Source organism: Temnothorax americanus, unplaced genomic scaffold, assembly GCF_048541705.1.
Source record: "Temnothorax americanus isolate GAGA-0224 unplaced genomic scaffold, ASM4854170v1 Scaffold1, whole genome shotgun sequence".
Lineage (NCBI taxonomy): Eukaryota > Metazoa > Arthropoda > Insecta > Hymenoptera > Formicidae > Temnothorax > Temnothorax americanus.
The window spans coordinates 5,614,594-5,639,563 of record NW_027509230.1 but is presented as its reverse complement, the minus strand read 5'-3'; the positions used below and the strand labels follow the sequence as shown (position 1 = coordinate 5,639,563).

General features: G+C 33.3%; 2 protein-coding genes across 7 annotated transcripts in view; one reads left to right on the top strand and one right to left on the bottom strand.

The window, feature by feature from the left end:
- Dsb (scavenger receptor class B member debris buster) overlaps positions 1 to 16,456 on the bottom strand; it is a 42,085-nt gene extending 25,629 nt beyond the window's left edge. For 2 of the 3 annotated variants that reach the window (XM_077406743.1, XM_077406757.1), the window contains exon 1: positions 9,684 to 10,506. Coding sequence is in view for 1 of the 3 variants with exons in the window: in XM_077406757.1 (XP_077262883.1) it covers positions 9,684 to 9,777 (94 nt within the window). In the remaining 2 variants the exon portion in view is untranslated. Of the gene's footprint in view, positions 1 to 9,683; positions 10,507 to 16,314 lie in introns of those variants that run through there. The other variant, XM_077406748.1, reaches the window with a different exon arrangement.
- Positions 16,457 to 17,902: 1,446 nt separating this feature from the next.
- On the top strand, positions 17,903 to 24,943 carry Eloa (transcription elongation factor elongin A). 4 transcript variants are annotated; one of them, XM_077406705.1, is made up of 9 exons: positions 18,213 to 18,469; positions 19,045 to 19,797; positions 19,876 to 20,194; positions 20,962 to 21,140; positions 21,219 to 21,388; positions 21,481 to 21,572; positions 21,650 to 21,849; positions 21,970 to 22,252; positions 22,320 to 24,943. In XM_077406705.1, the coding sequence occupies exons 1-9, from the start codon at positions 18,401 to 18,403 to the stop codon at positions 22,397 to 22,399; spliced, it is 2,145 nt and encodes a 714-aa protein (XP_077262831.1). In that variant the 5' UTR covers positions 18,213 to 18,400; the 3' UTR covers positions 22,400 to 24,943. The 4 variants fall into 4 exon arrangements, with proteins under 4 accessions (XP_077262836.1, XP_077262831.1, XP_077262824.1 ...); XM_077406710.1 differs by lacking the exon at positions 18,213 to 18,469 and adding an exon at positions 17,903 to 18,048 and having other exon boundaries at positions 19,045 to 20,194; XM_077406698.1 differs by having other exon boundaries at positions 19,045 to 20,194.
- Positions 24,944 to 24,970: the final 27 nt, after the last annotated feature.

The following is a 24,970-nucleotide window of genomic DNA, read 5'->3' as shown; positions in this document are numbered from 1 at the left end:
ATTTTCGGCGCAACGCACGTGTCAATATTATAGTTGCTCGGTCAAAGCTACAGGAAAATTAATATTTTTGCTCAAGCAATATTATATTATTATAACTTTTAACTATAGCCTTTTTTGCGAATAGTGACGTAAAAATCAATACTCCATAGTTATGCGACAAGATTGGAATTATTTCTTTGAACTATGTGTAAAACCATTATTTATATATTTTAAACTTTGTCCTAAATGTGTGTTGTGTTTTATATTCTCTATCCAGCATACTGTTTTATATTTTATATTTATTATGTTATATCTTATATTTTATGTTTTAAGAATATTATATTTTTTAACATATATTTTTCGATAAATTTTATAAATTTTAATAATGTCACAGTGCAAACTATAATTTCAAGCATTCATTACACGACAATGAGATACAATGATGTCAATATGAAGTAAATATCGTGTAAATGAATATTCTTCTTCTTAGTCGTACACTCTTGACAGAGTGGTCGTGGTTATAAACTTTTTTTTCCATCATTCATAACTCTCGTGGGAATATAAATAGTGTGGTGGTTTCCCGTTGCCTTCCACACCGCTGTACAGAAGCCGTCCTATTGGACAGCGCCTAAATGAATATTAATTGACAAGAAAAAGAATTTCTTCTCTACTTGCATTCTATATGTATTGCAAAAAAGTCGACCGACAATAACAAAGATTGTAGAATGAGACAAACATCGCGGAAATACATACAAATAAGTGGAATCCTACAGAAGAAAAAGGAGCAGAATTATTATTTTCATAACAATTTGAAACGTATATTTGATGTACAGACGGCATTATTAATGCCTTCATAACTGAAAATAATCGCGTCCGAATCAAATAATAGGTGGACACATCGCGTCTAACTATTTGTGCATATCATTGTTGGTTCTTGAAGAAATCGTTATCTTTCGGTTTCTGAAACAGTCAGTTTGGCAACTAAGGAGTATGCGGAAGGAAGGTTAAACCATGAAGGATCGTTCGAAGATATAAGGAGAGAAAAAAATACAAGAATATATTAATTATTTCAATTTAAATAATTATTATGCGATAAATCCATAAATATATAATTATCATATGAGGAAACATTAATAACGCCGTCTGTACATTTGATATATACAATCAATCTGAACGCAACTGTTTCAACTATTCACATTTGAACTACATTAACTATCCTAAAAAATTATCCTTTCCGTTCCAAGCTAATATTAATTATCTACATACGTGACAATTCTCTGACGATATTACGATACAGTTGTAAATGTTGTACTTAGGAAATACTATATAAATTGGAAATATGAAACAATCGTACATAATTATTGTATCATAATACATCTACTTTTGCCAAATCATTAAATTTTATTAAAGCTTTCTACAAAAGAGCCATTATTTAATCCATTTATGTAAGATCTTTTATATATTCTCTAATATATCTCTTAATATATCCTATAAGAAAAGAAATAAATAACGAATTTTTTGCGAGAGATTAATTTTAGATAGATAGAATTTGAAATTTAATTAAAAAATTACATAAAATCTATATAATGAAATCTAACAAAAGTAGTCCATAAATTCACCGCATAGGCTGCGTGAATATTATTGATAAATTTATTGAAACACTATATGAGACACTAGATAGAAAATGATTTATTTTTCTTAAAACGACAATATCGGATAGTAAACGATATATTTCAGTTTAAGATTATAACGGTTAATTATTCTGCGACACATAAATGCCACGTTACATCGAATCATATCTGCTGAAACAGTCAATTAAGCAATTATATTGCTGACGCACGCAATGGTCGTAATGCCATCGTTTTATTCATTATATATGATTGTTTTAATTTTAGAAAACACACATCCATAATCGATCGATTGCCGCATTAATAGTAATCAGAACAGATTTAACAAACTACGTCAATATTGCAAAAAAAATTTTGCATTAACAAGTTAATCGTAATATTGAAATACATATTTTTGCAAATACGTAATATCTCGGGGAATATTTAGAAATATGCACTATATAGAATAACTTCTTTTCGTTATTTTGCTCTTTAATATGTTGCATAACTTAACTTTTAAAAGATTCGAGTCAATCATTAAATTATTAATCGTCCCAAGGATTCGTCTGACGTTTCGTCAAAACCAGATTTGTTGCACGGTATCGAAAAAAATATCTTTTTGCAAATTTATATGACCTAGGATCATTAATATGTAATTTGAATAGGCGAATCGTTAATGAGAACATAAAAAAATGTGAAATATTCCACCGCGTTTGTTTTCGTACGATTTCAGACAAACCAGCGAGAATAGATTTAAAAAAACGCTGAAAAAAAACGTTGAATATATAAATTTATTTTTTAACAGTATATGTTGCAAATACAAAAAGTTTAAGAATTTTTTGTAAGAATAAACGGAAACGAAAGTACATTCAGTACATCACGATGCTCATCGATAAATAATTTAATATCTAAAAATATTTATATTACATTTTTAGATTTCAATATTTTATACTTTTTTATTGGTTTTTGCTTGTTTTATTATTTATATTTGCTATATTTTTTTCAAGCAGGAAACGAGCTAGTATTACGATTATTTTAAAAGAGAAAGCTATAGAATAATATCTGGAAATCCGGCTATATCGCCTACTCATTCTTTTTTCTCTCTATTGGGCGAAAAAAAGACAGATTATTTTTTAATTCATTTATTTTATAATTTCGATATTTTAAATAAAATTAATATTAACTTTTTTTCTATCAACTTTGCAAGTTAGAATGTTGAAAAAACTCACAGGCGTGACTATATTGTGAAATAAAGATATGTTCCTTGAGGGTATAATTAAAACGTCATTAGCTTTAAAAATCGACAACCTGATTTCGCGCACTACTTTCTCTGTACAGATTCTTAAGCTAATATTAAATTTTTTTCCCCAGGAAAAAAACGAATTTAATATTTGCTTAAGAAAAATTTGATTGAATGTTCTTCCTTATACTACAGGCTCCTAATTTTTAATTGTATAGATTATTTTGACTACGAAAATGTAAGCGTAAGACGTGAAGAAAGAATTCTCAGAGAAACAAAAAGGCGTTTAAAACTGTCGAAACGACAGACGTACTTATACGTAAAAATTCATTAGCGCATACGTCTTAAATTTCTTCGACAAGTGATTCTTACAGTAAATATGATGACGCAGGTGTAACCGTCATCGTAAATAAGAAGAACTGAAGAAACTTCCAAGAATGGGCAGTGATTTCTCAAAATGCACCGAGACAGCAGATGTTGACATTCGCAAATATTTCTTTATTAACTTGACATTGAAATAGTTTATTTCTTTCTCGCCGTTATCTTTCACAAAATGAGCCATATGTTATAATGATGTTATCAGATGACATTTTTTATATAAAACGAGTGAACGTTACAAAAACGCCTAAATTACAACGTCGTTTGCTAAACTCGATAAATTAAGGGAGAGTTGCGTTGAATTGCTTCAAGGCCTCCAAAGGTGGTTAATGGTCACGTCTGCTGTAGACGCGAATTGCGCTGGAGCGTTTCGGCGGCGGCGCTCGCATAAATCTGCCGTTCTTTCTCTCTTTCTCTTTAGGATCGTATATACGCGCGCGCACCTTACGCGCGGAAAATGATATACGCACGAGCGCAACTTAACCGCGGGGACTCTCTGTCTCGGTGTCTACAAGGGCGATCGAGAACGGGATTTTCGCGCCACTGTCTCTTATTGCTTAATGCGCTCTTACAAAAACCTGCGCATTATTCAGCTGGTCTTGCCGCTTTCGCAGTTCAGCGAAAACATTGCCAGTAATGGTCCGGTAAGTTTCGATTGTATCTATGTTGCTTTACCTCTATATTGTACCGTAATTTTTATTTCTACTACAATCGACATTGTGTCGCGAGTAAAGATGAACATGGAGAATATAGGACAATGTAACTTTCATTTGAAGAACTCGCTGTTAAAAATAAATATACTGAGCAGAAAGAGAGACGCGCTCCAACAATTTTACACGAATCATACAAGAAAGAGGCGGGATTCGTTCCGTTAAATTCAAACACGATGCGCTTCTCTTTTTCATTGCTGCTTAACATACCGTCGCGTCTGTCACGTGTAACCGACAATTGCACGGCAAAACAGCGATACTCTGCGGCGACAGGCGTTTTGCGGTTTGTAAGTAGCTGATTAAGCCTTACGTTTCCGCCTAGAACGTAATTACGTGCCGGCGTATGTGCCAGTGTTAATTGTCGATCTCGTTATATCCATCGTACCTGATATCCAACATTGAACTCTACCATCGATGTGACTTTCGGAGCAAGGAACAAGATAGTATCTCATTAAGTGTTACACAGGAGAATGTTTAGCATCTATTTCTAGAAAGTGAAACGAGCGGAATTTCTAGTGTTAGTAAAAGGTTCATTGAACGTTTGGGGAACGCCCATGGCGTGTGCGAACTCCCAATCTTCCGTGAGCTTTCCACCGGGTTAAGGTTCCAACCTTCGTTATAGATTAGATTTATCGAACGTGTAATAGCGGTATGTGAACGGTTCTCGCTCGGGGACGCGTTATTACGAAAGCTTCGTTTTCACGCAGATTTTCTATACGTATCGAACGTGCACTCAATATATCTGCGACTAAGCGACTATTATAATTTTCTTACTTCCGTTACACACCGCTTCTGCCACGTTGATCTTTCGCAACCGGGATAAAAATTTCTTTTTCCTTTTATTGTACCTACCGGTAGCAGTGTCGTTCTCCTTTCCTACCTTTCTTTTCCTTTCTCTTTGTCGGACTTATTTCCAATCTTTTCATTATCGGTAAATAATGGTAATGACCTCAAACACGACGACAATGATCGTTCCGACTGTGTGATAGCGAGAAGGAAGTCTGATAAATGCCTTTCCACTCGCGAATGCAGACAGGGATATAGAAACATGCATGACACGCACGCTTCCGTCTGTTATTGCGCGCGGACGTTAAAACTAGATCAAGCTTTCACGATCTCCCAGAGGCATTACCGAAAGAAGTGAAACCACCCGTGGGGTGATGCGTATATAGATGCCACGATCACCGCTCTGTTACGCCAAACTTGCTCGACCGAGCATGTAACGAAACAATCGATGGCAGTCCGACATATCGTAAGACTTTCGCCAGAAGATCGAGGAAACGCAATCTGACATCCGTAAATTATTATTGTTGCTTTATAGCAAACGTCCTTGCCCGGTTTAAAACAGTTGCGTAACAACGCTTGTCGTTACGCGCTGCCTTCGTATGTATCTTCGACCTCTTGGCATTTCAAGAACTCTCATTCTTATTGTACAAAATTTCACTCTTATAATACTTTATCTTTTATATAAATAGTTTTATCTATATATATTTAATATTTTTCTTTGATTTTTTTTTTTTTTTTTTTTTTTTTTTTTTTTTTCTTTTTTCCAGCTTAATCCATAAATTTATGTAAAATTTATTTGCGGCATGCAGTTAACAGTCGCAATTCATCTTTATCATTAATTACTTACCTCAGAAGAGCAATCAATTAATTAACGATATATCCTCGTAACATTAAATATTTTCCACACATTATTACATACGTTATTTTTTTACGAATATTATTGGACGAGACTACGCGGACTAAATTATAGTATAGATAAGCAATTAAAATATGGTTTTACATATCTTGTATCGCTCTGCGTTTTTTGTGTTCTTCTTTCATAAGAAAAAATGTCTTTTGCGTAATAAGTTGCTCATTTGTATATTCATAGAAACATTAATATAAGTTTATAAATATTAATAATGAAAAGATTATGCTTCGATATCACACGGTTGGCCTGCGAGATCTTGCCCCTTTTAATATCTTTACATTTTGTATTCATAAAACTATGAGATACAAAATGTCAGAAAAATCTCATACTAGTTTTATATACTAGGCAGAAAATTGTAATTAAAAAAAACTTTGCAAAGAAATTACTTTACAATAAATAAAATCAAAATGTATTGAGATTAAATTCGTGATTTTTTAATTCACGTTATCTATTGCTTCGACTTTTCAGACAATAATATAAACCTTTGTCTTTTAGTAATTTAATCGTAATTGAATTATTTCCTGATTATATATAATTAGAAATTAAGGTTCGATTTAATTAGATCATTATTTTATGAATAATATTACCGAGCATTAATTGCGGTCGATAATGCCGCTTTAGAAGAACGGATAAATGTTCTTTGTCTTATCAATTATCAACGTATCAATTAGGAGCTTAATGAGGGTTACCATTCAAATTGCTATTCAGCATAATGCATAATGCCTTTTTAGAAGTTTAATAAACAGAGATTCCATAGATTGGTGTTTTTATTAAATTTTTAATGTGCTAATGTTTGTTTTTGAAATATAACTGTTTTAAATATAATACTTATTTGCTTTAGAGATATATATTAATATATTTCGTCAACAACAATCTTTCTGTTGCGTATTATCCGAAATTTTTAACGAACATGTAAAAGTTCTATCAAAGTTATATCTTTTTCCAATGCTGATAGGATTTATTTATGTCACTTACACTTTTCGGCATATTTAACGCTAATCACACGGTAAAAAACCCAGCATGAGTATATCTATTGACATTACGTACTTTGTAAAGACGTCACACGTCACTATACTTCGAAGAAGTTAAAAGAACATAGCGTCTCGTTTTCTCAGAAAATATATTTCTTTGTTCGTAAAAATGTTTAAACATTAAAACACTTCATGTATTAACGTATCCATTTTACGCATCTTTTACCGCATATTCTTATTAAGGTATTGATAATCGCCCGACACATTTTTTTAATTTACGCTGTATATTACGCGTAATGAAAATTGGCGTAAGCAGAAATGGATTCGTTGCGAAAAATTGAGTGAAAATTACACAGTAATCCGACACGTGTGCGCGTAAGCTTTGCCTCGCCGACGTTGAATTACTTTCTCGAGGTTTCTTCAAATTTCGAAATGATCCATACCGACCGTATTATCTTAAGCAATATTCTTGAAAAGAGTGACGGCCACTGAAGAGGGACTTTCCAATTCTTGTGTTACGGCGTGAAAAACACCTGCGATAATTAAATGTCAGCAATCCCTGCTCGCGCCGCGTTGGCCAAAACGTCGCGTGTCGAATTGCGAATACAGCAAGTCACTGAAACTGCAGATACCCTTTTATCGGATGGACTTTTGCTATTTCAAACGTGTTAATCAATGAATTGCTCGACTATATGATAACAATTATATCAACAAACAAGATTCGCCGCCGAATAACTTGCCGGGAAATTTACCGGATTCCTAAGTTACGCTCGTTCGCCGCGCAGATAATGATATAGCGAAACGACACGTATGAGCAATGCAAGGTAAAGAAAAAAATAACGATTACTCGTTCCGCATAGCCGAACAGTCCGACGAAGAAGAGTACTTTAACCGTTTTCGCGTTACCGCAAAATATAGCGATATCGGATTCAACAGACTCGAATGTTTCAAAATGTCTAACAAATTCAAATTCAAAAATAATACGCGCGTCCGAATTACTCGCGCGCGATCGTGATATGAATTGGAAATACCGTGCTAGATTTTAAAAAAAGTTTTCTCTGATCAGCGGAGGACGTTTAGAAATTTACAGTCAATTTTTTTGGTAAATATTACAACTCTCGAAACTTTTGATACTAAATTTTTACATCTCAATCAATATACCATGTTTCTTAACATTCCTGAAGAAGAGAGACTCAACAGCAACAATACACGATAAAAATTTTATCTATACTCATAATTTTAGCAGTATCTCCTCGATAATATGTTTCCTTATGATAGTATGATATCATTAAACTGCAAATAAGTGCAAATTTTAACAAGAAAATAAAAAAAATGAGAATATCTTTAATATACATATTAAGGCGCGCACATGCAGGCGACAGAAATATCCAAAAAATAGTTTAGTGAAAAACTGTCTTGCATAAATATTTATATATCGTTAAAAGAATCATTACACAACAATTTTAATTAATAAGTGAGTGGTAAAAGTAAAAAATTCCATTCTCCACGTTAAAATATGCACCATCAACGATTCGGATGCGTAGATTAGATTGCACTTTAAAAAAGGTAGAATTTATTTTCGCAAAAAATCCTATATATTCGGAATTCCTCAGTTAATATCAAGTTTTTTAACTATAAAATGTAACGACTTGCAAATTTACAAACTATATCCATGAACGAGCATAATGTATTCTCTAGAAGAGCTCGATGCTGTATAGGTAAGAGGTAAATCGAAAGATCATATATTTTAGAATTTAGATTTTAGAGAAAATTCCTAAAAGATCCATCTTCTTCTGTCTAAATGACGTGATATATATCGATGTAGATGAAACACTGATAACCCGATAACCTGAAAACTATCAATAACCTGAAAACTGTCGGCGAAGTTTCTATTCTCCAAGGACTTGTTTCCGCGACGCTTCTATAAGTGGTACACGAGAAATCGGTCAGTGTCTAAGCCGCAGGAGCTGTTAACGTTTAAGTAATACGCTTAATTTAAATATCATGTTAACAATTAATCTTCTTAACGGACGATAAATCATACATCGCGAGGAAGATTTCTCGATACATTATGCGTAATTGTTATGGCTAATTTGTCCGCTGCGGGCGTAAGTATGTCGAGTTATATGTATCCAGGTCACATCATTGAGATTTTATTGCGTTACATAAAATTACACATATTTTACGTATCTCCAATTATAATCCGAGGATTAGATAACCTTGTTTAAAGAAGGCAATAAATGCATAATGACTTTGTGCATATATAAAATTTTATTTTCTTATGTGTTTTTTAATAAATTCTTTATCATCTTACTTTCTCTACAGAGAAAGAGAGAGAGAGAGAGAGAGAGAGAGATTTTACTTTCAAAACTTTTTTACAGTTGCTAGATTTTTATCTTAGATTTTTTTATTGATACACGTTTCTTAATATCTATTGAATTAAATTAATTCCTCTTTAAGACTGATAAAATTTATAAATTTTGTAATTTCAATAAATGCTCAAAGAAAAGTCTCTTGTGAGGTTTTGTGAAATTCGCTAAAACGCAAAGATACAAATCAACATAAGTTAACCGATATTGCAATATATAATTGTATATAAATGTAGATATATAATTAGTCAGATTGGCACAGACGGATAACGCACTCATCGGAAAGGAGATAACCCCGCGAAAGAAGAATACTCTCCGCAAATAAACTCATTACGCGATAATTACTGCTTTATCGCTATCTTTAGAGTTTTTAAGATATTATTTAACAAAATTAATTAAAAAATTAAGATTTATTAATTTTTTACTTCTATTTCCCTCCATTACTTTTCCCGGTAATTCGAAAAAATTATTAACAGTTTTATTTTCCAATCGTTTCAGTAGCAACATCCAAAAGAGAGACATTCAACGTCGTAATATAAAAAGATCGATTTCAACTTCTCCTTTGTTGCAAACGCAATATATTAACCTTTTATTTCTTTTGTTGCACTTATTTCCTAGGTCACTTCGATCTCGCTGTGGATTTTCCAATGCGTGCAATACGGCATTACCCGACCGTGTTCTTGGGCCACATTCTTCGTCGCTTTCAGATGACAAATTATTCATATTTACTTACATAATACCAGCCCGATCGTCGTTCTGGCTGTTTTCGTCCTCGATGTCGTCGTCGTTGTTGGATGTTCCTCGAGTGCACGCACAACCGGGTTCATTAACTGACCAGTAAAATCCTTCTTTATGTAACTCACGGGGCTCTCCGAGAAGGGGAGTGGAAAGAACGGCGAAAAAAATAGCCAAACAGATTTCTCTATCTTGCTATCAGATTTGACTTATTCGTCTTGACCTTCATGTAAAATTCCGTTATATGTCTTGTCGATCTTTTCAAAAGCCTGACGTTCAACTAAGGATAACTGAAATCCGCCGAATATCGAAATCGACGTAGGATTTCGTAACTCCCTCCGTCTTTCTCGACACGGCGACTTTGCCAGATCGGAGGATGTCAAAAAGTCCAAGATCGATTGACCAGAGCATTTGACGATTTATCCGAAGGTGATCCGTAAACTCTCAAAAATTCGCGGTAATCATAATGATTCGTTAAGTTCACTTTTCGTAGACAATCACAAGATTCGTGGCAGTTATTTTTTCGTTCTCAATGATGAAAATGAGGCGTTTCTGCGGTGGCCAGCATCGATCACAGTATAGATCGCAATTGCACTCGGCGCGCGAAGATCACTCGTTGGGTCTTCGCGAATAAATCCTGGCGGGCGGTCGCAAGTCCCCTTTTTAATTCGCTACTCGTCAATATAGACAAGAGAGAGAGAAGAAGAAAAAGAAGAGGAGGAGACAGAGAAAGAGAGAATAGCGGATTATCTGACCGAGGGAGAGAATGGGGAGGATAGAAAGAGAGAGAGAGAGAGAGAGAGAGAGAGAGAGAGAGAGAGAGAGAGAGAGAACGAAGAAAAAGATGAGAAATAGATGAAAAGAGGAGAGGAAGACGAGAGATCGAGAATAAAGACAAAACCCGACGTGACGTTTGGTTGTATGCGCGCGGTCCACGATCTGTCGAATAGCGAGCGAGGAGATAGTGCGATGTAGTGCCGCCGCTAGGAGAGACCACCAGGTGCCCACCAGGTACCCACCGAGTGCCCATCGAGAGTCGGTGGTAGGGAAACGCGTCGGAGCTCGGATAGCAAACGTGTGTGCGAATCGCCGCCGCCGCCGGTTCCGCCGATTTCGCGAAGAAACGTCGACGCATTTAAAAAAAATTAACGCATTTCGAGATTTTTCTGTTCCGAGATAGCTCAAAACAATGTGTAATAACACCGTGATATTGGATTACGACAATTTTCCGCATATATTGCTCCGATAACATTGAAGCTTAAATTCAATTTCTGAAATTATAATCAATGTATAATGGTTCACTGGTTCGTGAAATTAAAATTAATTTTAATTGAAAGATAATTGTCTCGTTGGTGATATAAACGTGTCATTCCTATAATCATCTTCACTTGATTATATTGGCGAACAAACATGGCTGGGAGATAACAAAGTGCACACCGAAGTGCACAGTTTTAAAATTATTTTTAAAATTATTCGAAGCATGGTCCACTATAGTTTATACAGGTTTCTATCATTCAGGATTAATTTAAACTAGGAAATAACCGTCTTATTAATTAGAGCAATATTATTCCTACATAATCATTTTTATGAGATTAGATTGGTGAACGCTTTTTCACAACATAATTAATTTATATGCCACTTGTTATTAATGTAAAATAAAATAAAAATTGATCAACATCCTTTTTTAATTTGACATATTTTCATTTGATAAATATTTGTGTCTGTAAATATTTCACGTGAAATGATTTCCGATTGCCGTGCTCAGAGCTGAGCCTACAATGCTAAGAGCGCGCCGATTTCCTCTGCACCGTGCGTGCTGCTATGCATACCCCACTGATCGCTGCTTCTCTTACCATTTCGTCTCTATAGCGCGATAGATCCCGCGCTATTTCCTACTTACGTGGAGTATCACGCTGCATGCGATACTTTCACAGCGTGAGCGAATCGCGGGTATCGTCTCTATTTCAACTCCTCGCCTCTCGCTGCTCCAGCTCTACGCGAAATCGGTCATTAAAATCAATTTCTTGTCGCAATGTGATCGTACAGATGTGATCGTGATGCTGCAAGCGCCCGCAAGAAAAGCGGAAGTAATACACGCTTCGTATGTACCGCGAGTCTCGCGATTATAGTTTTCAAGGGGACTGAAACGACCGCCGCGTGATTCTAGGATTAAGGGCCGCCGAGTGAAAACCGCAAGAATGCAAATGAAGGCAGACAAGCTGTTCCCCAAAAAAAACCGTGATGTAATCTCGTAATCTTGCATTAAACGTTACGTTAAGATATTAAAAATTATCTACGCGTCGCGCTCAATGTCAAAACGAGCTGAGAATACAGAGACAAGTATCCCGTCCGAGTTAAATGTGGAGTTGGAACGTCTGAAAGAAGTCATCCCAAGTATATACCATGAGAAAAGGTCAGAGGTGCACTTCCGCAAACACATGATGTATATATCGTGTTGCGCGCAACAAGAAGCGATGACGAAATAATACAATAGTTTTGTAAAACATGTTGTTTGTTTCTAGGAAATGCATACTATAAGAATAAAATCTACCTTAGAGCACATGGATCGAGGATAGCTTCCCGAAAGCGCTTTCGACAAGACAATTTTTATTTAAAAAAATTTTCTTGTTAATTAAAAACATCTTAAAACGATTGAAAGTTATTTGAATGTTTGTGTTAAACATCACTGAGAGTGCTTAACAAAATGTTATATAAATATTTAATTTATATATATTAGGTATTTTTTTTTTTAATAAAATAAAAGCGAGTAGCAAAAAATTCGTCATCAGCTACGATCGTTGAGGATTAAAAGCAAATTTTTTAAATCATTTGCAAACGATGAGTAAATTATTTGATTATTGAGAAAGACAATACGGTCGGTCGTAACAATGAATTATGCTCTGTCATATCGCTGTAATGATAAATTAGCAATTCAAAATCTTGACGATATTATTTGAACGACTCCAAGGATCATAGCATTATTTTCTTCGACGTAGATCAACAAAAAGTTGATATCCGCTTGAAATTTAAATTATAATGACGATGACGTCGCGCATCAAATAGTTCATAAATCTATCTTACATGCATGCATCAAATACGAAACGCATAAAGTATTTTATTATGTACGGAGTGATCTCGCATAAACGAGATAAATTGATTTGTGTAATTGGAGAGGTGGCAAATAAAATTTTTTGTTAACAATATTTTACATAAAAAAAATTAAAATTATTATTATGCCAATAATTTCTAAACAATTAAATCAGACTTTGTAACGTGTAAGATTTTATTTTAAAAAGTTGTGTCTTAGATATGTTGATCAATTCTAAATTAATTAATGCATAAAACCAGTTTTTAACATTTACAATAATAAAATTAAGTTTGTTCTGATTGTAATTCCGTTGGTGTAATTATACTTCGATTAAACCGATGCTATGTACTTTCAATATTAAAAATTAGATTATATTTAAGGAAGTTTGTACACAGAAAAAAAAGAATAATCTTGATTTGAAAATATCTTTAGTTTCAAGATATAGATTGTTTCGTATATAAGCAAGATCACTGTAATCTCTTCTAAGAATTTCATCAACTTTTTTATTTCAACATATTTTTCTTGGTTGAATTATATAATGAACTTTATTCAAATAAGTTTTTTTCGTTTAACGCAATGTAATCTCATTTCAAGATTTCCATGTTGAAACTAGAGATATATTTTCAAATTAAGAATATTCTTTTTTTTCTGTGTATACGAGTAAGAAATAGCTAATGAAAAAAATTACCTAATGCAATTATTAAAATAGTTTGTATATTATTAATTGTTAATTAGTACGGGAATAACCGTCTAGTGTATTTCCGCAAGAATTTCACTTATCTGACATTAATATATATATATATATATATATATATAAATATTAAAAAATATTAAATATTAAAATATTACAAAAAATCTACAGCTTAATTTCTCTGGATTGTGAGAAAGATATCATTTATATATAGATATCTACTATATTAAATAAGTAGATAATTGAAGAAAGCTAATATAACCGATTGTTGATAACGTCACAGTAACCCGTAGAGCATAAAATTGCAATATTATCGATATCTGATTAAAGGCTAGACAAATTTTCGTGATCGCGTCAATGGGACTCCGCAGACCCAGAAATAGTAAAAAAAAATGTTGCTATATATTATCAAATATTGATGCTCTTGTCAATGACAATATAATTGCCTAAGGACAAAACTCTCGTCAGCTTCTGAGAGAGCTAGGTTATCGATCCCGGCCTTTTTCGTGAAACCGTCGAAAGTCGAAAGCCCCTGTTACACTACCGCCAGTACATCCATTTTCGAAATTAGTAGCCACTATATAATAACGTAGCCACGTTCATTTTACAACACTGCCGATAAAACATGCATTATTTGCAGATGTAGCACGGACGCGCACTAAAATGATGTTTTATCGGCAGTGTCGGAAAGAGAAAAAGTGAGAGAGGGACAGAGAGAGAGAGAGGGCTATTAGATATATTTAACATATATATGTATAATATAAATATAAATATATAAAATAAGTTTAATATTTATCGACAAGATATATAAATATAAACTGATCTTCAACCATAATTACAATCGAGAATATTAATTTTATATTCAATAAGAATTATTCGCCAGTGATGAAATAATAATTCGGTATAGTTAAACGGCCTGACTGGCAAGTTTTATTAAGTATATCACAACGACGTTTCGACCACTAATTTGGGTCCTTTTCAAGTTATTTTAACAATTCTGGAATGCGAGAATGAAAGAATACATAAGAAATTTAAAAATAAAAATTAAACAACATTACGCGTTGAACGGATTTACGATAATATCGGTAAATAGGACTTATGGATCATTGTGCGTCAATTATATAAAATTCGTGGCGGGTCGGAAAAATGCGACGGTCTCATGTGAAGGCCGAAAAAACTAATGATACATTATCGCAAAATACAGTAAACATAGAAGGAGAACTTAAAGTGATACATTATCGCAAAATGCCGTAAACATAGAAGGAGAACTTAAAGTGAAGAAATTATTCGATCATAGACCAATGGTAGGTTTCTATGTTTACTGCATTTTGCGATAATGTATCACTTTAAGTTCTCCTTCTATGTTTACTGTATTTTGCGATAATGTATCATTAGTTTTTTCGGCCTTCACATGAGACCGTCGCATTTTTCCGACCCGCCACGAATTTTATATAATTGACGCACAATGATCCATGTAAGTCCTATTTACCGATATTATCGTAAATCCGTTCAACGCGTAATGTTGTTTAATTTTTATTTTTAAATTTCTTATATATTCTTTCATTCTCGCATTCCAGAATTGTTAAAATAACTTGAAAAGGACCCAAATTAGTGGTCGAAACGTCGTTGTGATATACTTAATAAAACTTGCCAGTCAGGCCGTTTAACTATACCGAATTATTAATTTTATATCTTACATGTATCCGATAAATGTTAACTTATTTTAAATATTTATACATATTATTATATGTTAAATATTTATATGATAGCCCTCTCTCCCTCTTTCACTTTTTCTCTTCTTTCACTTTCACACTTCCCAGACAGCACAATGTCCAAAATCGGGACATAAGACGTCTTTTAAGCCGGGTCCAGACATATATGTATCGTATCATATTTTCTTATTAAAATACGGATATGTTGGTTACAATGATAACCCATCAAGGCCTAATTGTATTCGTATCCCGTAATTTATAGATTGGAAACAATGAAAACAAAAGGCCTTGGGTTATTATCATTATAACCAACATATTCGTATTTCAATAAGAAAATATCACGATACGATACGGGGATACGATGTCTAGATCCGGCTTTAGACATCCTTTTAGCCATCTTTTCGTAAGGCATCTAAAAGATGTCAAAGAGATGTCTTTTAGACGTCTTATGTTCCGCTTTTGGACATGTGTGTGCTGTCGGAGTTATTTTAAATAAAAGATATGTATCTCCTAATCAATTTAAAAATTCGAATACGAGACGATAAGCCTTTTTGGAAAATTTTGTAAGCAAAACGAATATAATATTTGGGGAACAAGCAACAGAGAATGTTTTATAATTTTTTAAGTATCTTGACGACGACGGTTTATCGTCTTTTATGGTATGCGCGCGATCACCGCGCTGTAAAAACGATCGCGAAGAAATTTTTACAAACGATACAATTTAATGTTAATTTTCAACAAAGTAGAGATTAGGAGGAATAAAAAAGCACGTACAATAATTAAATTTGAAACATTTGTAAACGTAACGATGAAAATTACGCATTTTGGAGCAATTTAGCTTCGCTCCCTTGTTCACGATCGCGACAAGCAAAGTGAGAACGCTAAACGCGCGATTATTCTCTTTAATTACTCAATAGATTATTAATTCCCGTGCTTAATGAGGTTCGAGCTATTCACCGAAGCGTCTTTCCACGCGATTCACTCATTCGAAGTAGAAATCGAAACGGAGGCAAAAGAGACGCGAATTTCGAGATTATGATCGTCTCGCTGCAATGCGCGACACGCGGGACAACGATACTGCTAAGATTCGAATGTATCGCACTTCGAATCATTTATTTCTCATGCCCAATTCACTCACCGATCACGCCACATTGCAGGAGACCCGTCAAATCACAGCCGAAAGGGGCGGAAGGGTGATACGTGATACGTATAGCGGCGCGTCCAGGACGGCATTCGGCGTTCATTTCGGCCATCCCATACTCGCTGCGGTCGACACGGGAAGAAACGGAATAATTCGGCGTATACATTCAGCTTGCAACGCACACATTCTGTAACCGGAGAATTTCTTTTCGTTCACGAGAAAGAAATTACACGAGCGACAACGTCTCGCCGCGCCGCGACTCGTATACCGACGTTCAACGAGCAACGTATATTTACTTGCGCGCGCGCCGCGCGGCGAGTCGAGCCGGGAGCCCCCGAATCCGGCCGATCGGAATCGGCGGGGGCGGCGGAGGGCCACTGTCGACTCGGGGTCGACCCGTTTCTACCGAATAAAATTTTAGTTAAAACTTCCAAGATAAGAGCTAATATTAAATGTATTTAATTTATAATTAACTAAGAAAATGCGAAGTTCGTAAAATGCATTTTAATTGCAATAACGTACATTCGGTATACAAGCAGAACGGCCTTTAAAAATATTGGCTCATACCTTTTCTTTGATACTAATACAGTACCGAATTTACCGTTAAATGAAGTTAAATTGTGCATTATCAGATGAGACCGCGCAATTTGCAGATGTAGCACGGACGCGTACCAAAATAATGTTTTATCGGCGGTGTCGGAAAATGAACGTGGCTACGTAGTACCTAACAGAGAGAAAGATGACGTTTTTGCTGTTACCGAATCCTGTAGGTAATGTGCACGATTTTGTGGTTCTTTTCTGTGTGTTACGTTCATGTTTTTTGGTTCTTTTCAGTTTTATTTTTTCCAAAGAGAATCGAAAAATCGTGAACGTAGCCCAGGAAGAGAACCACAAAATCGTACACATTATCTACAATCTACAGGATTCGGTAACAGTTAAGACGCGGGCATATTATAACCACTCTCATCGTTAACATTATATTAATTCCTTCTCTCTAGTCCCATGAAAAAGACCAGCCTCTCTTAGGCTTCTCTCTGCTCTCTCGTTTAACCGAATATGCTGTATCGTCATTTTAAACATTTTTAAAAATATTTCTATTTTAACAAAAAATCTTTTTATTTCCAAGTTAAATCTTTTCACATAATAACGTATTTTTCAGAAATAATTAAAATTCTAAAACCAAAAGAATTAATTTATTGTATTGAGATATGTTTAATCTATATTAAAAATTTTTTGTATAATATATATGCACAGTGCTACATTCTTCGCTTTTATCCTTAGAAATTAAGGACCAATGACCAATCGTAGAACGCATAACGATCGACCCATCTTTTTCAATTTTTTTTACAAATAAGAAAAATGTAACGGAAGATGATTGGCTACCGTTTCTTATGTCTTTGTATACCAAACGTCGCGGCGTCGGTCGTTAGGATTTCACGTTCGAGTGTGCACTCGGCTATAGCGAAAGCGTCTAAAAGGATGTCTTCAAAAATTAAAAACGTGTAAAAGACATCAAGGACTTCGGACGTCTTTTACACGTCTTTGTGACATCTTTTAGACGCTTTTAATAGTTGGATAGTACAAAGCTCTTCGGTGATTGGTGACTGGGTTAAATTCATCTTCCGCTGATAGGCTATTTCGGGATTCAAAGGGATTCGCCATCTGAGGAACTTTGTCCAAAAAAGGATATCGTATGTACAACGACACGTAAATATCAGGCGGAATTTGAAGGTATGTATTTATATTCAGCCGCATAGCGTAAATATCATTTTTCTATCGATAGAGAAACGATCCAATCACGCGTACGAGAAATGCGGTGTTATGGCGCCCTTTGCATTAGATGATCGATCGATTTTTCTGTGACTAGCATTATGCAAATCCGTCTTTAAGTCTTTACGTGTGGTGTGCGGTAACCAGTAACCGAATCATCACAATCACACGTCCGCTTTAGCGTGTCTCTCGTCCTCGGAAAGTCTGTATTTGCGCTCACGCTAGTCACGTTTGCTTGTCGGGCTATTTCGCGAGCGATAGTTAGCGGTGAGCAGCTGGTAGCTGGTAGTCGTCGACCCTCGTCACTCGCAGTATGTCCATTGTCGATAAAATTTCTTACTACCAACGCAACTTAGAGAACTGCGGTGACAACGAGGATCGGGTATGTAATAACGTTCCTCGTATGTAAACGAGTCACACCGAGTTCAATAATCCATGTAAATACTAACCAGCTGTACGCATAACCCTTTGTGATCGTGCATCAACTACATTATGTTAATGCCACTTTTGCAAAAGTCACTTTCTCGGTCGTATAATTTTGTTGTGTCATTTTTAGAGACTTTCGGTAAACGGCATCTTTTTTTTTTAACTTTTTTAACCTCTACTATAATGATAATGTGACAATAAAATACAAATTAAGTAATGCAGTAACGCTACAAATAAATATCTGTGTGATTTATGTCCTTAGATAGATTACATCACATTCTTTTGGTGTTAAGGATAATTATAATTGCGTAAATGATTGTTACAAACCCCTCTCAATTACAGAAAATACCTTCAAATGCATAATATGAAGTGTCTTTTGATTATTTTATATCTTTGTATAATATATTACTATAATTATAGACATTCTCTTAAATTTCTGTTGGAGGAAAATTAAATTCCATACTTTATATTTATAATCCATATCGAGAGAACATAAATTTGTTATAATTTGGTATAATTGTGTTCCCACAGATATTACATTACATTTCAAAGCTATATAAGCTACCAGTGACGGTGCAACATCTTCAGCAGACAGGAGTAGGAAGGACTGTGAATGGCTTGAGAAAGTACGACGGTACTGTGGGTGATGCCGCTAAGTCTTTGGTTTACAAGTGGAAGAATATGGTGGCAGATGATGATAAAGATGATTCCAGTGATAGAGAAGATGACGATGAAGCTTGTGTAATGGACGATCGTGAAAATACTGATAACCAGGATTCTCCGTTGTCTCCAAAACCAGAAGATATAGAAGAAAGTGATTCTTCGTCCGATCAATTGTCAGAATCAAAATATACGCATAGACATAAGGAAAACATGAGCCAACTATCTACGAAACATAGTGTAGTGCACGTGTCCACGTCTAAATCAGAGGAAAAGCAAGAAATGCGTGAAAAAAGTAGACATTCATCCAAATATCATTCACATAGCGAAAGAAAGTCCTATGAATCAAAAAGCAGTAAAAGTAGTCTGACTAAAGAAGCTCACAGCTCGACAAAGCACAGTCATAGCAAGAGTGACAATTCGAAGAAGGCTAGTGATAAAACTACTCAGATTAATGAGGACAATATTAAGAAGAGAAAAGCGAACGACTCCAGTTCCCTAACGAAGGAAAATAACAAGAAGAGGAAGGAAACGGATAGTAAAAAAGATGATGAAAAATCTCAATTGACATCTGTTTCGGAACATAATCGTTCCCATTTGAAATCTTCTGGAATTCAGATAGAGGTGAAGATTAAAGTAGAAGATGAACATTTTTTAACAACTGATAACAAACAAGATGTTAAACAGGAGAAGTATTTGCAGGGGAAATCCAGGAGCAGTTCCAGTAAGCTTAAGTCCCAAGAATCAGGTAGTAAAGCAAAGGACAGCGGTGAAAAACAAAAGCATAAGAAAGAAGAGCATACTAGTCATAAAAAACATGAGACGAAAAAAGATTCCAGTCATCGTTCTAGCAAGGAGACTTCCAAATCGAAAGTCAGTTCCTCTAGTAGTAAAGATTATGTTAAGAACAAAGACAAGAATACGGGAAAGGAACTCAAGGAGGACAAGAGTAAACACGAGAAGAAAAAAGCGACAAAAATAAAGTTAATAAATGGTGATGAAGGAATAGATTGCAATTCTGGTGTGTTGGAGAAAATTATTTATATCATGTTACGTATTTTCATTTAGGAAGGCCAAAAGCCCATCCTGGGCTGTAGCGCCGAGGAAAGAAAGAATATATTTATTTAAGCCCTGTTTCACAAACGTCAATTAACTTTAATCAAAGAGTGAGTTATCCTAAGGTTAAAAGTTAACCGACGTCTGTGAAATTTGGTCGTAATGGTTTTATTATGTAAAAAAATTTAACTTGTGGATTTTTTTCTCATCGATGATTTTAGTAGTTTACTTTACAAAAATATAATCTTCAAATACATTTAAAAAATAAATTTTCAAGACATTAATATATTAAATAAAATGAAACCATTTGAAACTTTTATTCTCTTAGATTATTTCTTTATATTTATTTTGTTCTTTATTTATAATTACAAAATAAATTATATATGTAAATTAAGCTATTTTTTTTAAGGACTCGATATTATAGAGAATATATCTGAAAATTAAAGATTATTAGAATGGAATCTCCCAGACAGCATCATGTCCAAAATCGGGATATATGACGTCTTTGAGACATCTTAAATATATCTTTAAGACGTCTTTAAAACGTCGATTTTGGACATTCGTGCTGTCTGGATAGATTTGGTCTTATGTAATATTTAATACTATGCTAAATATTTTGAGAAATTATAGAACAATTAAAATTTTTAATAATTTTATTTTTAAAAATTCATTTATTTTGAAATCAAATAGATGTGAAGCACAATTATGGCATCATATTTTCATTCTTTCTAGGTGCAAGCTTCGCAGAGGCACTTGGTATGTGCTCCATACCTAAGTCGAAAAAGCGTCAGAGTAATTCGTCCAACACACATTCTAGTAAACCAATTAAAACAGAACCGATGTCGCCACCCGTTAATAATAGAAAAATACCAACTGTAAAACCTGAGCCAGAATGTAGCGACAATACAAATGTAATTTTTATATTCTGTTATTTAATATCTTTAATGTCAGAAAAGACTAACTTTAACGATTAAAAACTTAATTTGCAGCCACTATCCCTTTTAGCACCAAACGTAAAATTGGAACCGTTGAATGTAGATTTGGCATCTACGTTACCTGAAATTAGTCCCAATTATAAACCACTGCCATATATTAATCCTATGCAACGCAGAGAAGAAGTAAAGCCTATTGATGATATTATTTATGTCAAGAATCAAAGGTAGTATGCATTCTTTGAAATATAAATAGTGAAATATTTTTTCTTAATATTATTGTACTGTTTACTCTATGTATTATTTATTCTTGTTCCAGGACAAAAGTGTATTCTGGTAACAAGGTTGGTTACACAAGTGTGCCGACATTGTATGAAATGTGTATCAGAGTGCTGATAGAAAATATCGATGGTGAGCATTTTTCTTTATTGCAGTCAGATTACGCATTAATGTTCTAATAGTCTAACGATGAACGTTTTTATTACTAGCACTCGAGTTTACTGGCGGCGTACCATATGATATATTAAAACCGATCCTAGAACGTGCCACGCCTGATCAGTTATTTATGTTAGAGCATCACAACCCATATCTCATAGAAGACACAGATATATTATGGCAATATCATTGTAATCGAGAGTTCAGGAATAAAGAGAGACAGGAAATGGAGTCATGGCGAGAGATGTACATGGTAGGTATTAACAATTATAGAGCTAAAACAGTAAAAATGTGCGAAAATGTGTTTAAAGTTTCACGTATGATAGACTCATATAACTTGCCTTATTTATATTAACATTATGACGTCACATAGCGTTGCTTGGATGAAAGAGAAGCGAAATTGAAAACGCTCACCGCCAATATCAAACAATCTATAGACAAATCCGTCCCAGTGAGATCCACTAAACTTGCTTATGTGGATAATGTAGTGAAACCACCGCGCAATGTATTGAAGAAACAGGCGAAGTATGGCACAGCAAATGCCACTCCTGCTACTGTCTCCAGCGTGAAGAAAAAGCTAGTTGGCGGTGGTACAACTAACAATGCAACGAATATTGCTGTACCACCACCACCGATGTCCCGATTTAAAGCATCAAGTATGTATTTATTTTTATTTATTTTGATTATAATTATCTATTTTAACCAATAATTGTTTTTTATTAGCATCAAGTACCATGAAGAAGACAAAAGCACCACTTATGGCAAAGGCGTTGCAGTTAATAAAAGGTCGTTACAAACGGTAGTGGTAGTAGTAATTTCATATTACAAATCGTTAATCATTCAATTCCAATAAATTATACATTTGTTATCATCTGATATTATCTGATTGCAATCTTAACACCTTCCCTGCTGAGAAGGTATGCGTCGCACGCTAAACTTTCCATTTAGGCCATTTGATATTTTTGTTACCACATGTAACATTAGAAAATATTTTATAAAATCATGTATTAAATACTATGTATAATACAGTTATCAACTTGTAGAGAACATTGTTATCTTTTTTTTATAATAATAATGAACTGTAGTCTTCGTTATAAATGTTATACGATATATTATAAGTAAAACTATTAATCTCACCAATGTGCATTGGTAACTCACACGGTCTAAATGGAAAGTTATTGATTGCTTTTTGATCTGGCAGGGAATGTGTTAATATATGACAATGGATTTTAAGCATAATAACGAGCATAATATTTTTTCTTTCAATATTAATATTCAATAGATCATAAAGCGATTATTCGTTATCTTATATTCACAGATAATTGTGATAGATAATTCACAGATAGATAACATAGTAAAAATAATTACATGTAATTATGCCGTTGTACAGATAAACTTTTCATTTCATTCATTCCAATTAAATGTAATAAAACATAAATAAGCCATGATAGAATTTATATATAAGAAATTTTTTCAATAGCTCAGCTATAGAATAGCTGACAATAAATTTTTCCTTTTGGAGGAAAATGCATTCTTTAATCTAGCTATAAATAAATAAAATTTTAGATTATTTCTATTTTTAGGTCAAATTTGAGCTTGTATATTTTTAATGTTTAGATTTTTTAATTGTAAGAGAATTTACAGTTTCCTTCCTAATCGTGACCTATTTTTGGAAAAGTAATTTTGCTTTAATTTGCTTTAGCAATTCATTATGAATCCAATTTCGATGTGAGAGACACACGATGACGTGTTTCATGTTTTAAATGTTGCTGTGATTTTTTCGATTTTATTAGGTAAATTTTTATTGCAAATATCCTGTAAGTATTACATTATGGAAAGGTATAAGTAACAGTTGGTTGATTAAATCTACACGATCTCCTGTCACTTAAATCGTACAGTTGTAATATAAAAAATTCTTATTTCGCTCTGATGCTATGATATTATAAATTTAATAAAAGTACAAACGTACAGAATATCTCATTGATATTACGTGATGTTTTATTTTTCATTAAGTACAAAATATGTTAAAAATGATTCTCTCATAGTAATATTAATACGCGCGTATGCGCAACGTCTTTTTCGCAAGTTATAACATTTTTCAAATCAATACTGAAGCAAAAAAATGTTTTATCTAATTCTAAGTCATTAAATATGAGATGTCCTGTAGTTTTATTATGACGTATGTATATAGATTATTTTAAAGTTTGACTTATATATATTTTTAACCGTGTTCCGAAATTCTGTAATATATATGCATATGCATATATATATATGCATATCTGTATGCTCATCGCATCAAATAATATTTAATAATACTTATACGAAAGATAAAAATTTAACTCACATTTAATTGCAAATATGCGATAAGAATACACATTTGGTATAGTATTTACAGCTTTTAAAAATTGTCACGAATTGGTATATTTTATTGGAATGTAAGATTAAATGATAATTAATTAAATTACTTCTTATAATTCTTAATAATTTTTTATTTTTAATAAAATAAATTATTGAATTGAAAAAAATATCGAGTTTATATATACATAAATATGTATTGTATCTTTTTTTGATAATGTAACTCATTTATTTCATTTGCTTCAATATTATGTAAACATAAAAGATGTTACAACATATTATAATAGACAGAGAATATCGCATTTTCTTCCAAATATAACTAAATATAAAAAATATTTTAACTATCTATTTTAATTTTCAAAAATATAAATAAATTAGAACATCTAACTTTAAGTTTTCTAATTTATTTAACTTTTAGGCTTATTTGATTTAAAGATAAATTATATTAAAGCGTTAATACTTTACATAATTTTCTTTGTGAATGCAAACTTTTTTCTTTTAGTTCAAAATTAAACTTGATTTCATTTAAAATTAAAATATGGAAGAGATTGTCGAATAAAAGTTTTTTTTTGCAATTTTGTCAAAGTTTTTAATTAAAGAAGTGCGATAATTCTATATATCTTAAAATATTGTATGTATATTCTACATTTAAAAATGCATATTATGCAAGATTTATTCAAACTTTTATTAGAACAACATCAAAGTAATAAAATGCTTATATTATAAATGTAGGGAACAGCAGAAACATTAATCTAGAAACTTGCTCCAATATTTTCAATGTAAGAAATACTTTTAGCCTTAACGAGTAATAATGTGAACTGCATATAAATTATAAAAAATATGATTTTATATTTTTATACAATCCATATTTTCATTATATTAAATGATAGCGCACAGTAGTAGAATAGCATAAACACGTGTTGCGTATAACATAATCAATATATTGTTAAACAAATAATAATTCTTAATTAAAAATTGAACATTACAAATAACTTGTGAAAAAGTACGTTACTAGAAAT